This window comes from Branchiostoma lanceolatum, chromosome 15 (assembly GCF_035083965.1).
Source record: "Branchiostoma lanceolatum isolate klBraLanc5 chromosome 15, klBraLanc5.hap2, whole genome shotgun sequence".
NCBI classification, from domain to species: Eukaryota; Metazoa; Chordata; class Leptocardii; order Amphioxiformes; family Branchiostomatidae; genus Branchiostoma; species Branchiostoma lanceolatum.
In genome coordinates this window covers 11035940-11050322 of record NC_089736.1, presented here as the reverse complement: position 1 = coordinate 11050322, position 14383 = coordinate 11035940, and the positions used below count along the sequence as shown (strand labels likewise).

Sequence of the window (14383 nt, the reverse complement as noted above, 5' to 3'; positions counted from 1 at the left end):
TGGCTTAAGACAGTACCACTGTAGCTCTATATCTTGAGATGTAAAGATCAAATAAGACACCAAAGTAAAGTATTTTAGACTTTAGATGTTTTGTTCCATATGGTACTTTTTTGCTTGTCCAACATGAAACTCTAAGAACACAGAATCACACATTATAAGTAATGTAATGACGTTGAAGTACATGGCGGATCAGCAATGTATGCCATACTTTGTACCTTGTACAATTGTTGTGCAATAAAGTTATTATATCTAAGGTAAAATGTAAGCTGACAGTCATTTTGGCCATTGTTTTCTCACTGTAAGGCATGTGCTACCATCAGGGTCTGGGGTACAGGCACTGGCGTCAGTCCACGTAGACAGACATGTATTCGCAATGTGGCTACTTCCAGAGGCATCGCCAAAAACGGCAGTGAGGTGGAAAACATGAGGCAAAGTATATCTCTGTGAGGATTTTCCAACTCTTTTTAATTAATATATTATCTGATTATATGGATGATACCAGCGAGCGCATCAATTTTCGTCCCGTTTCCAAATAAGATGAAGAAAGTTTTCGACCATAATGTGAATCGTACAAAGCAGCGGCAATACAAGGAAATATGTGCCTTAAATTGTAAAGAAATATTGGAAAACAGATACCCACATTGTATGTTGTAATATGCCAAAGTCAATTCCAAAGTCAAAGAAGATTAGCCTGGGTGCCATCCTAGATTAATACCGGAGCTCCTGCATTCACTACCCTAAAAAAAACAGATTTTTTTTAGGGTAGCGAATGCAGGAGTAATCTAGGATGGCACCCAGGCTAAAAGAAGATGTGAAAGAACAAAAATGAAGAATCTATCATTTGGTATACCATACTTGGTTTAGTCATATGTTCAACCTTCCTGACCACATAGTTTTCATTATGACAGCAACTTTTTTGCCAAACTTTTTTTTTCCGCACGCTCGCATCAGTCTTGAGGTTTCCATAAGATGTCATCCATATAATCAAATCAACATGGCCTATTTAAAGAAACAACTGATTGGTATTCACCAAATGCACCACAACTTTATCCATATGATACAGAATTCTACACAAAAATCTGACTTAGGTAGTCACTACAAAGTTGGCACCAGTGTCTTAATTGTCATACATAGTCATGTACATTCATTCCATGCATGAATAATTACTATACTTGATATACTCATCACAAAACGTATTCCTGAAGCATTTTTATCATACATACAGAAAACTCCAATGTCTCAAACTTGTATTAAATAATTCAGTTATAATAATTCAACTTAAGAATGCTATTGTTACATCTGAGTACCATCTACCACGGAAAACCCCAAATACAGCCTCCATTTTTCCTATGAAGAAAATGCAATTGCCTACCTCATAATTCTAACAGAAATGTTTACTATCATACACAAGCATACTAATGAACAAGAGTTAAAGGACTACACTCGGTTTTTTGTAAAATTTCCTCAGAAAAACTTGCAGCAACAAGTAATAAAAGGTACACTACTGTTTACTGTTCTAGGCACATGTGCATACTGTAATGTGAGTGACTTGGGCAAAGGAAAAGTACTGCTTTAGAATTGTTCAATATCTGTGTACATAATACATGTAGGTGGGTGTTGCTTTGTCCTGCTCAAAAAAAGATGACAAAAATGATAACCAAACAATCAAAACTGTAAGTTGTATGGCCTTATCATGGAGAAGCTAGTTTTAGAACTTCTCCAAGAGTGAAAAAAAAACTTGTCTCTACTTCTCCATTGATAGAGCCCCAGGTATGGCTACCACTTCGAAAAATCACACGACTTAGGAACAACAAAAGATCTCTCTTTATTGTCAACTGTTCCGAAAGAAAGACACGTTGACCGTTACAAAATCGCTGCACATCACCGTTGTTTACTACAAGCTCTCGTCGCTCTCCATGGCGTGTAGTTGGACGTCTTCCGCGTCCACCTCGTTACTCGTGTCCACCTCCCCCGGACTCCCCTCCCCCTGTAGGTCCAGGTCTAACGGCTGCTCATCCATGATTGTTACTGAATCTTCCCCTGGAAAAGTGGACAGAATTAGTCCAGGTCTAAAGGCTGCTTGTCCATGATTGTTACTGAATCTTCCCCTGGAAAAGTGGACAGAATTAGTCCAGGTCTAACGGCTGCTCGTCCATGATTGTTACTGAATCTTCCCCTGGAAAAGTGGACAGAATTAGTCCAGGTTTAACGGCTGCTCGTCCATGATTGTTACTGAATCCTCCCCTGGAAAAGTGGACAAAATCAGTTGTAACTTATGAGCAGAACAAGGAGCTAAACTGAGGCAATGAACTAGTAATATCAACTGACAAATGCATCTCTTCCTATTTGAAAAGTAGCCCACACAGCCGTTGTTCTTTTAGATGATATTTTGTCTAAGGTAAAAGGTAGGTTAAGGTAGTCACATGGCCTTTTTGAGGCCGTAGGGGCAGTGGGTTGTTATCCACTGTGTCTAGGGCATGGTATTGGAAGGCGGAGCCAAACCCTCTCCTTCCACCTTCTTTTAACCCCCCAACCGAAGTCAGGTACTCATTTTTACACCTGAGTGGAGTGAGGAAAGTCGTGTTAAGTGCCTTTCCTAAGGGCACAACATCGGTGGCATGTCAGGGGATTGAAATACCCAGGCCAAACACCCTAACCTAACATGACACCACTGTTGTGTCTAACAGTCTTTTAGATAGGTACATTCTCTTAAATGACAACCCATGGTTGCAATTCATATCAGAGACAGGCTTTTATGACAATTCATGAACTGCTCCACCCCCTCTCCACCCCTGAATCTTGTAACTCACAAACCTACCGGCATCGTCTGGAGTGATATCATCCTCTGTGTCCATTGTGTCATCATCTTCAGGTAGGTACCTCTTGTCTATCGCCTCCTTTATTTGGTTGTTGGCACCCTTCGGATCCAGGTCCATTGCCCAGGAGAAATTCATCAGAGCAAGGTGGGTCTGACCTAGCTTCTTGTACACCTGGTGGTGTGACAACAAAAGTCTTTAGGTTTTAAGTCATTCAGTGGGATATTTTTTTTCTTCTTTTCATGTCACCACTGGCACTTGTCTGCTATACATTCCCCCTCCAACATTGATGAAGGTTTTACATCCAGGTAAAAAGATATGCCAAATGACAGTTACTCAAGCAACTGGATAAACTTTTGAAACGGTCAGACATTTCAGACAGCATCCGCTGTCTTTTGTCAGTGACTAAAGGGAAGATCTGGAGAACCAGGTTTTATCCCAAAACTCTATGTTGTACAGGTGTGATGTGCCACCTAGAGACTATTTTCAGTACTGCAAGCAAAAACCCTTTTGCTCAATGTGAATAAAAAAACTGTGGTGCTGGCAAATTCTAGTTCAATGTTAACCAAACTTAAGGCTACCAAACATGAGATAGCCACCACTGAATATCATTCAATATCATAAGATATTGAATAAGGTGCTTAGGCACCTATTTTGCCCTCCCTTTCACATTATCTGTGATGAACTCAAATATAGAAATTTTGTAGCCTTACCTTGCCCATAAGGAAGTATACTAAGGATTCCTTAGGTACAATTTGTTTCAACTCTTCCAGTTCTTTCAATGCATCCTGAAATAGAAACAGAATGGCAAGTCAGCAAAATTTTCTCTTACCTTCAATTTGCAAAAGTTTATGGTTTGTACTGAAAACCATGGCATACACGTAGTAGCACCAAAAAATTGCACATAGAAAGCCAATGCTTCGTAAAGCAATATTAGGCTACTTTCCTGCATGTGTGTGTGAAAAACAAACTTTTGTTAAGCTGAATGTGCCTTCCACTACAGTTGAAGGATGAAGTGTTGTTGTACATGTACCTTGTATCTTTCTGTAGCAAAGAGGATGGAGGCCTTGTGGAATTTACAGAGGGGGTTCTTTGGGTCGGCTGTGATGGCCTTGTTCAGGGTCTGGAGGGCACTGTCTGACTTCTGGAGGGCATGTTGGACCTGCAACAAAAATGTACTACTGTAAGTAACACTGATGAAGGTTATACATCCAGGAAAACAATACTAATATACAATTTCTAAAAACCCTACTACGGGATAAATCATGGAGATTATTTCCGGAAATGATCTCCGTAATTTATCCGGTATTAGAGCTTAAATAGTATTTAGTACTGTTTACAAGCAAAATTTTTAACGGTCAAACCTCAGACTGAGGATGAAGCTTGACGCTTTTACGTTGGATTTTTAGGATGTATAATTTTATAGAGTATATAGAGAACTCACCACTCCGATGTGGCAGAGTAGGACGTCACAGAGCTGAAGGGGCTGATGCCAAAGTCTACCATAGTTGGTTGAGCCGTAAATAATTCTCAATAGAAAAAGCCGTAAATAAAAAAAGGATGTTTTAAGTTTGTAAAGGACTCACCACTCCGATGTGACAGAGTAGGACAGAGCTGAAGGGGTTGATGGCCAGCGCTTTCCTGAAGTGGATCTCAGCCAGACTGAACTTCTCCTGCTTGTAGTAGATCATCCCAACTCCATACCTACAACAGATCAAAAAAGTAGTCTTTTTTCAACGGTGTTATCCTACACGAAAATCCAAAATTTTGTGTATAATTCTTAACATGAAAATAATGTTGTGTCCCACAGATTTACCAAAATTAGAAATGCTGAAGAAACAAATGGTCTTGAACTAGGTTGTAGCCGAAGGGATATCCTTTCACCATATACACAGTTACTTTGCTTCAGAGTAATTCCCTGGAAGAGACGGTACCTAGACTTGAGGGTGGGCAGCCTCCAATTTAAACCCAAAATTAACTAGGCTGTGCCCCCTCAATATGAGTGGGTATCTGTTTCCCTTATGCTATATCACAGGGAACTAACTCACCATGTACATGTTTCTGTTATGCTATAACATCTAAGGTAATGCTATTATAAGGCCTAAGGTAATGCTATATCACAGAGAACTAACTCACCATGTACATGTTTCAGTTATGCTATGACATCTAAGGTAATGCTAATATAAGGCCTAAGGTAATGCTATAACACAGAGAACTAACTCACCATGTATATGTTTCAGTTATGCTATAACATCTAAGGTAATGCTAATATAAGGCCTAAGGTAATGCTATAACACAGAGAACTAACTCACCATGTATATGTTTCAGTTATGCTATAACATCTAAGGTAATGCTAATATAAGGCCTAAGGTAATGCTATAACACAGGGAACTAACTCACCATGCGTTGTAGTGTCTGGGGTCTGTCCGGATGGCGTTCCTGAAACACGACATGGCCTTGTCGAGCTCCTCGTTCAGGACGTACTCGTGGCCCAGCAGGGTGTAGGCGTAGGCGAAGTTTGGCTCCACCTGTATGGCTCGCTGGAAGAACTTGATGGCCGTGTCGTGTTCTCTTTGGAGGGAGAAACAGTTTCCAACCGCACACCAAGACTGTAAGAGGGAGGGGGGCAAACAAAATATTACCAACTTCGTTTACAGATTCTTGCTCTTTTCAGTGATAATCACGAATGTGGAAACTACCAAAGGAATATTCTAACATGCTCTACGAATGTGCTCGGTGAAAATTTGTGCTACAACTCAAAAAACCCAGAATCTAAGAAATTCAATTGATGGTCTTTTTCTATCTTTTCTCCCCTTAAGTGTACATATGGAAACAGACCATCTATGGACGATAGGTCAGGGGTTACACCCCTGAACTTTGACCTGGCGTACCTGTGCGGAGTCGCGGTCCATGTCGGAGAGCTCCTGTGCGAGCGACGACAGCAGGACGTCCTTCTGTAGGTGCCACAGTGCGGTGGAGTACAGCTCCATCCCCTCCACCCTGTGGGGCTCAAGCTTACGAACCTCTTTGAACGCCTTCTCTGCCTGTATATAGACATGTGGATCACAAAATTTACACTCAAACACGTGTCTGCATGGAGAGAAATAGAAATTCATACATATCTGACAAAGGAAGTTATAGTTCATAAAGAGTTGATGCCCCTTACTCGAAGTGAGCCCTTTCATGTTCCATGGGAATTTATCAATGTTAGTATAGTCTGAGCATTTTGACCCCCTACGCTGTGATTTGGGCCCCTATGCTATCTTTCAAACTACATACATGTAGGAGTGTTTCTTTCTTGTGAGAACCTTGTGACCCTTCATGATTGTTTTGTTCGAAAAATTACCATTTTAACAGCAAAAACTGAGGGAAAACTTTACTTCACAAAATTTGTCCCTCAAAATGAAGGAAATAGTGTCTTTCAAAAAGGGAGGATGCCAGAACCCTTACTGTGGCAATGTCTTTGGCACTCTCCACACAACTTGGGCCATGTAAAGTTAGACTTTTGTACCTGACACCTATGCTGTGATAAAATGACTCAGGCCTCGAAATTAACTTTTTCCCTATTGTCCCTGAATTGTCCCCAAAGTGGATTTCAACTGTCCCGAAAGTGTCCCGAAGTGTCCCAACCAGGGCCAAAGATGTGAACTTAGTGGGGGGTCTGGATTAAGTTCCAGAGGTTCATGTTCAGCTTAGAACCTATATTCAAGTCTGAACCTGAACTAAAGCCATGGCATATGTTTGTTACAATTTTTTTTTCAGTTACATACAAAATTGCATGTTGGCAAACATTTTGCATGCAAAATATAATACATGCAAAATTATATACAGTCAGTAGTAAACACAAAAGCTCTCAAAGTTAAACCAGTGAAGAATTCCAACATACAATATACAAGTTTTTAAGAAATCAATACCTTTTTCTAATTTAGTAAAATTTCTAATATGGCAAAAATAACAAAGAAGTACTTAATTTCGCCCCAAGAAAGAATAAAGCACGATGCTGGATTTAATCTATCATATTATCGGGCAATATCGGCCCTCTATCGACATTTGAAACTGCAGTTGCACAAAGTCTCGTTAGAGGACGTTGTGGCGTTCTCGCGTGTTATTGCGAGATTTAGCGATAGTTCGCTAAAAATTTCAAGATGGCCGGTGTTTGTTTCCATTCTTCGCCAAATGGCCGAAATCGCGGGAGTTTTCATTGATTTGTTTGCGTTTTTAGGCACAACTTAACAGGTTGACTACGGATGGAACTATTTAATAAACATTTTCCAATGGAAATGGGGACATCTTTACCGCAAAATCTTCCGCTGAATCGAGTTCCTCCATGACGGGGACTGACTCAGAATTTTCTGATTGTCCCGAAATAGTCCCGAAAGGTAAGTTGAATTGTCCCGAACCCAAATTCTACTGTCCTCGGGACACGGGACATGGTTAATTTCGAGGCCTGTTACTTTCACCATACTTGCCTTGTGGTACTCTGCCAGTTCGAAGTATGCCCTGCCGATGTGAGACAGCACCCAGCCTGTGTTGTACTGGTGCTGAGGAAGCTGCTGGAACAGCGACACCGCCTTCCGACAGTCGTAGTGGCTCAGCGCCAGGTAGGCGTGGCCTAGGTCCCTCATCAATGTCATAAGGCCCTCTGCGAAATAAGGTACACATTTGAAAATACAATTGTGGTACTGTCGTTTACGGGATGAAATGGCCAAACATATCAACTGTACAACAGAAAGATCTCTTTTTAAAAACTGGAACACACCACAGATAGCTTTCATAGATTTTCTGAAGAATAAAACTCCAGAGGTGGTGCCATTGTCTTCTGCATCCTCTCGGTTGTCAGTCAGACTTATGACTGTAGGTGTAATCAAGCCTGACCACCCCTACAGTCATAAGTCTGCCTGACAACGAGGGATGCAGAGACAACTACACCTGTCCTGCACAGGTTTGTACAATTTGTAATTTTCCAATAGACAATAAATTTAGCAGTACACCATAAAGTACCTACCAGTCCTGTTCTTTGATATCTTGGCCTTATTGGCCTTCTTGGTGTGCTTATCACCCCTCATTTATGCCAAAAATATTCACGATGCAGGAGCTCAACTTTTTAAAAAAATGAAATAAAACATTTACCTGCAGCAGCTTTCTGTACATTGAGGGCCCATGTGGCCTGTAGCTGGCTGGGTTTGGACTCTGTGGTACTTGTGCTCTCTGGTTTGATAATCTCCGACCCCTCTGTGATGGTGGGCTGGGACGACGTCCCCTTTCCTGTACGACTCTTCGTCTTCTTGGCGGGAGCTTTCGGAGCAGCAAATCTTGTTTTTGGCTTCTTATTATTTTCCTAGATAAGAATGAAAGAGTTGTGGTATTTTCATTTACCAATCTGAAGTGCCCCCTGGCAACATGATAAGGTACTGCAAATCCTACTTTTGATTCTTATAATTTTCCTGTATAACAATGAAAGATATTTGGGATTTTCTTACACAAGTCAAAAGTGCCCCCTGGCAACACGACAAGGTACTGCAAATCCCAGTTTCCCAGTTTGACCTAACAGCAAGGGGAGACGCAGTAAGGCAAAATAACCTTGACTGACCTTGACGGAGTTGGAGGCAGTGAAGAGGCGAGTGCTACGGCGGACACCTTGGGCTGTCGTCTGTACAAGAACCTGAGGACCACTAGAAATGGGGGGAGAAGGGACAGAGAAATAATGAGTGAACTTTGTTTGTTCATTTAGACCATTGTAGTGCATAGTGGCACATAGGGCAGCAAGTTACCTAACTGTTTCTGTACCAGGGTATATTCTTACAGGGAGGGGTTGTTAGCATACTTGAGCTACGGCACCTCCTTAAAACACGCAACCCCCATTTTACGTCCCTTCTGGAAAACGGGTGCAGCCCCAACTGAGATGCCCTTCCCAGGATGAATTGTTGTCTCCCAGTTACCAACTTATTGGAACCAGGAGCTCAACTGTGACGTTGCTACCAGTTGAGCTACAGCGACATCATTCTTTACTGAAGACTGAGAGAAGAGTGAAGACTCAGATACAAATGGCTTACCCACTCATTGTAGAAGATTCAAAATAAAAAAGACTACCAACCTAGGACTAGGACTGGGCGTGTTTAACGTGTTGGACTCCTTGACATTGCCACTGTTGCCTGTCTGACTGAACACCGCAGGTTTTGTCTGGGACGGGTAGTTTCTTCTCGTTACAACCTATTTGATAAAACAATAAGAAAGATGATTAATCTATTACTCATTAACAAGTAAAAACGGATGTAGACTTAATTTCATTCTTCATAATACTATTAATAGAATTTCCATGAGTTCTGGAAACTGTTATGAAAGTTCCTATGTCACAACATTGCATGACAAGACAATACTCATATCATAATTTGTGACCCTCACAGAGCTGAATATGACCACATTTGGAACAGTGAATGACCATATTTGGCACACCTAGAAGAAAATATGACCATATTTGGCATACCTAGAACAGAAATGACCATATTTGGGACACTCAGAACAGAAATGCCCGTATTTGGCATACCTAGAACAGAAATGATCATATTTGGCACACCTAGAACAGAAATGCCCATATTTGGCACACTCAGAACAGAAATGTCCATATTTGGCAGACCTAGAACAGATTTGACCATATTTGGTGAACATACCTTCTTGCTGGGAGCCCTGGTGTCCAGGTGTGAGCACTCTAGCGTGGTGGGTGAGGGAGTCACAAAGGTGCAGGAACCAGTGCTAAACACTTCTGGGCTAGGGGTGTCTAAAGGCAGAACTCCAAAACTGAAACAGTCACAAATACAAAGTGTAAGCATACATGTTCATTATTACAAACTTTAAAAGCAAATAATGTTAGCGACGTTTTTTTTTAAAATTTTTCTGTTATACTGACTGCAATTTCATATGTGTGACTCATCAGATCATCAAAACTGCTTTGATACATGTTTTTTTTTAAACAAATCTACATGCAACAATCCTTACTAATCTCCTGAAATAGGTGCACCCAGCCAAAAAATTAGGTGCACAGAAAGAATTTTAGGTGCATCACATAAAATAAAGTTGAATGTCAGCAAGAAATAATCACAAAGTTTAAAGCTACTGCCTCTATTCAATCTGTAATTCTATAGCTACTGTAACTTAAAAAATTCAAACAAGTAATACATCAAATAAAGTACTGTACAAGAAAAGGTTATATTACTTTTTCTGAAATTTACAATTCAAGAATATTCTGTTTGCTTTACCCTATAGCGTACAAAAATATCTACATGTAGGTGCACTGGTAAACCCAACATCAGAAATTAGTGCGATTTTGGGTGCACAAAGGTGCACATGCACCCAGTATTTAAAGCCCTGGTTGTACTGCTTTCTCACATGGCTATTTCAGCCCTTACCTGGGTGTGAGGGGGCTGAGGGCCGCCGGCCCTCCGAGGAGGCTCCTCCCCGCCCTCCCCCGGACTCTCTGCACCAGGGGCTGGGGGGATCCTGTCGACATGTCCAACCCCACGGACGTGGAGCTGGTAGGGGTGGGGGTCTGCAGCTTTACCATCGGGGACTGCAGGGATGGAAACTGTAGTGATTTAACATATTGAAACATATGTAAGGAAAGGAAAAGGAAAGTGATCTCAAACCAGTTCTAATCTTCCACTGGTCGTGACAGAGAAGACAGACGCTATGTACAGTATCTACAGGTTCATTGTACCAGGGAAATTCCCCTAGCTCTTTTCAACAAGCACAATGAACAGTGGACCACGGCTTAACGTCTTGTCCTAAGGACTGCAACCCTTTCTGGTAGCGTGCATGTCGGGTGAGCGACACAGCCGGTATCGAACCCGGGGCTTCTACAAACAAGCTGTGTATCAACAAAAAGGGCATCTAGTTTGTATCTGAATGGTGTTTTTGTTTCTATCAGTTTTCTATTTCAAGAGATATGAGGAGAGCATGTCGGAAGACAATTCTACAACATTTTCACCATTCAGCTGTTAGATGGAAAAACTTATGTTCCTTATCAACCCAAAAAAAGGCAGTTTTTTTCCTAGGGTTGGTTTTGTAACCTGAAACACAGCTTTCTTCCTAGGCCTTAAACTTAGGTAAAGCCTTTTGATTTCTCTCAAACATTACTCTTCAATTTGACCTGCCTTGAATACTAAGAAACGGTAAATATCTTCAGATCTGTGTTTTACATTTGTATCAGTTCTTGTTTTTTCTCTTTGTTCATTTACGTATTGTTTATTTGAAATGCAATACGAATTGTTTTTAAAAAAGAAACAGCAAAATACTGTGCTAACCTTAGCGCTGTCCTGTAGGGGTGGGGTGATTTCGGAGGTGCCCCCCTGCTGGGGGGTGAGGGCGGGGGGAGGTAAGGAAGACTGGCAAGAGCTGAAGTTCTGCAGGTTGGTCAGCTGAAACACTTCGTCTGGGTCGGGCTTCTCTCCTGAGGAACAAACAGTTGTCATGGTAACAACATTTTGTAAACATGTCCTCATAACAACCATCAGTAGAATAGCATATACATTTACTAGTACAAAGCCTGCAACAAAATTGACCCTTGAAGTTCCAAACAAGCCACTAGGGGGCCCAAAACCTACACCACTCAAATATCATGATCCTAGTGATTCCAGTAGATTAGAGTTTAGACCTCAAACTTTGAAGTTCTGCTGCAGTACCGTAGGTAGCTACTAGAGGGCCCATCAACAAACTTCGTTTTTCCGGCGCCTACCAGATTTCATGAGGATCCATCCATGCCACAGCTTCTTGAGTTATGCTACCCGAATACAAACACACAAACATACAGGTTCCGCTGTAGTAACATAGGAAGCTGGCAGGAGGCACTACTGCAACAATCCCAAACTCAAAGCTATGGTATGTGTACTTACCAATGTCACACAGAGCCTGGTAGCTGGACCAAAGGAAAGGGTTGTGCTTCAAGCTCTGTCTGTAACAGTCACTGGCTCTCTTATTCCTTTCACTCTTACTGCAATGGTTAGAAACAATAAGGTATCTTAGACAAACAGTACAAATGTGTTTGACATATACATCCTCAAATGCATAAACGTTTGCAATTGTAAACAGGAGGATACCAAGTACTGAAGGGGGATGTAATTTGAATCATTTCCTTGTTATTTTAGTATCATGCGTCCAAATGATGCATGGACGCATGCCTAGCTAAAAGCCTGATTCGAATACAGTTTAGCAATATACATTGTTCCCATTAAGAAGGATACTAAAAGAACGACTGATGTCTTACGCAAATATCTTCCCCAGAAGTTGCATGGAGAAACATCCTGCGTCTCCAAATTCCGTCACCAATTCTTCATAAGAACGCTGCTTGCCGATCGCCCCTCCCATAAAAGTAGACTCTCCCTCTGCATACCTAAACAAAATGTTACATTGATTATGCAAAATTAGAAATGAGTATGAAAAACATTTTAGATATCTCTTTTGATCAAAGAGTTACAAATTTACCAACACTTAATACTAAAAAACAACAGATGAAAAAAGATTTACAATATCATGGCTCACTTTTCCAGATCTATGCAATACTGGGTAAGTCAATCATGCAAACACTAGAAACGAGCAAAAAAATTATTTTAGATATCTCTTTTGTTTTGATCACAGACTTACAAATTTACCAACGCTTAAGACTAAAAATCGACAGTTCAATATCATGGCTCACTTTTCCAGATCTATGCAACACTTTGCATACAGAAACTTGCACTGGGGAGTGGGGCATCCTCTGGACTGGAGCAACATGTATGTTCGGTACGGCTTCCCTGATCGGTAGTAGCAGGTGGCCAACAGGAACAAGGCTTCATCTGAACCAACTGCAGGCAGCGTAAGAAAAAGAATCAATGATCTACAGTCATATTTCACTCTCAAAACTATTTTGTACTTTCACTTCAAAACAACAAACAACTCTGTGATTACCTTAAACATAGTGTACTGGGTACCATCATGATTAATTCAAAACTGGAATTCATCAATTAAATCATTTACCATTATACAGTTAAGAATCTAACACTTAGTAACAGCTGGATAAAGAACAACACACTTCACCATTGCCCTTTCATAAAACACTTTTTCTCTGTACATGTGTTTTTCTTCAACTTGAGAATCATGTGCTCCTCACCTTCTGAGTACAATCGTTCTGCGAGGAAGATGGCGTCTGCAAAAGCGTAGTGGTTCAAGGAATGCCATATGGCCGCCTGAAGTACAGAAAATATAATGTGATAAGACCAATTTTGTATATGATGAACAACGGAACATGTGATCTCTGCTATTTTTTCTTGTAGAAGATACAACAAAGATGTGTCAGTATCGTGTATAGTCCAGTAGTTAGCGACTCTGCCTCTGGATCGAAAGGTTGGGAGTTCAAATCCCGGCTGTTGTCACTCACCCAACAAGCATGCTACTGGGAAGGATCGCAGTCCCTAGGGCGGGACCTATATCTGTTAATTGAACTTGTCAAAAAGAGCTAGGCCTGGGGGAATTTCTCCAGCGCAATAAACCTTTAAATGTTGAACGTAGCATTTTGTCTCCTTTGTCCCAAACGGTGGAAGAATAGCTCTTTGGCACTGGCGCTTCAGTGAGTGAGCTAAATAAACTGGTTTGTGACCACTAGATCCTTTTCAGTTTCAACATAAACTTTTTACAAAGAGAAAAAGAAGGGCCGATTCAAAACATTCAGGTTTAACTTCTCATTCTTCTTCTTATAAATAATGCCTGCTGATGACAACGTTAACCTTTGTATCCAAACTACTGTTCCCAATCAGATCGACTGTTACATGAATAATGGTACTTATCTATACTCTAAAATATCTTGATTCGGTACAATTACACGTGTTTGTAATCCTATGATTTGTTCAAGACCTTAGATAGCAAAGATCTCGAGATGTTTAAAAAATGTAAACGTTTCAGTTTGTGTGAACAAGCAGCAACAGTTGGGCCCCTCCGTTTTTCGACAGCTGGAAAAAATTTGCATGTTTTGTTCTTACATATCGCAACACATCGGCGTTTCTTTGGTCTGGTTATATAAAACATATCGCGTGGAAACGTACTATGGATACAGTCCGTTTAAGTATCAGAGAAAATATCTGTACAGACAACTTCGTATGTCCGAGCGAAATTTCTGCACTGACAGCTAGAAAAATACAAACAAGCGCCCGAAACTTGACAGTACCGGAACACAGTAAAATCAGCCGATTTAGACATCAAAACACCCTTACCTGAACTGGCTCTTGCATTATCATTTTCCCGTTGCCTAGTTTTACGTAATCTATCCTTGAAAGTCAAGTACAAGAGAGAAAATGGACAATATTTGCAAGCCAAAAAATTCAAATTCTTTTTCGACAGTCGCCCGCCATCTTTTTCTCTGCAAGTGTCACCAAAGATTTTGGTGCCTGAATATTTGACCAAGTTCCCGGTATCTTACAACTTTTGTGATTTGTAACGATTTAAAAGATCGAGCATAAAATCCAATCTGTACTTATATTATATTTCTATCAAAATTTAGCAATATTGCTATACGTATATCATTTTCTGCTGGAAAAATGAGAAGG

General features: G+C 40.8%; 1 protein-coding gene across 5 annotated transcripts; it reads right to left on the bottom strand.

Moving 5' to 3' along the window:
* Positions 1–145: 145 nt before the first annotated feature.
* LOC136449288 (cell division cycle protein 27 homolog) lies at positions 146–14214 on the bottom strand. 5 transcript variants are annotated; one of them, XM_066449259.1, is made up of 19 exons: positions 14051–14214; positions 12955–13030; positions 12502–12649; positions 12073–12198; positions 11702–11799; positions 11114–11259; positions 10220–10395; positions 9485–9611; positions 8911–9026; positions 8407–8488; positions 7947–8154; positions 7282–7458; positions 5708–5856; positions 5217–5425; positions 4403–4520; positions 3850–3978; positions 3530–3604; positions 2819–2990; positions 146–2040 (listed from the first exon to the last, which is right to left on the bottom strand). In XM_066449259.1, exons 1-19 carry the CDS (start codon positions 14072–14074, stop codon positions 1895–1897), a joined length of 2502 nt encoding a protein of 833 aa, XP_066305356.1. In that variant the 5' UTR covers positions 14075–14214; the 3' UTR covers positions 146–1894. The 5 variants fall into 5 exon arrangements, with proteins under 5 accessions (XP_066305356.1, XP_066305357.1, XP_066305361.1 ...); XM_066449260.1 differs by having other exon boundaries at positions 10220–10380; XM_066449261.1 differs by lacking the exon at positions 146–2040 and adding an exon at positions 2077–2176.
* Positions 14215–14383: the final 169 nt, after the last annotated feature.

Bases quoted from the DNA above. Each gene is read 5' to 3' on its own strand.
- LOC136449288 (XM_066449259.1), bottom strand. From the start codon at position 14,074: ATGATAATGCAAGAGCCAGTTCAG. The intron at 11,800-12,072 runs GTAAGACATCAG...TAACCATTGCAG, and splicing joins CTTCTGGGGAAGATATTTGC to TAAGAGTGAAAGGAATAAGA. The intron at 3,605-3,849 runs GTACATGTACAA...TTTCTATTTCAG, and splicing joins TTGCTACAGAAAGATACAAG to GATGCATTGAAAGAACTGGA.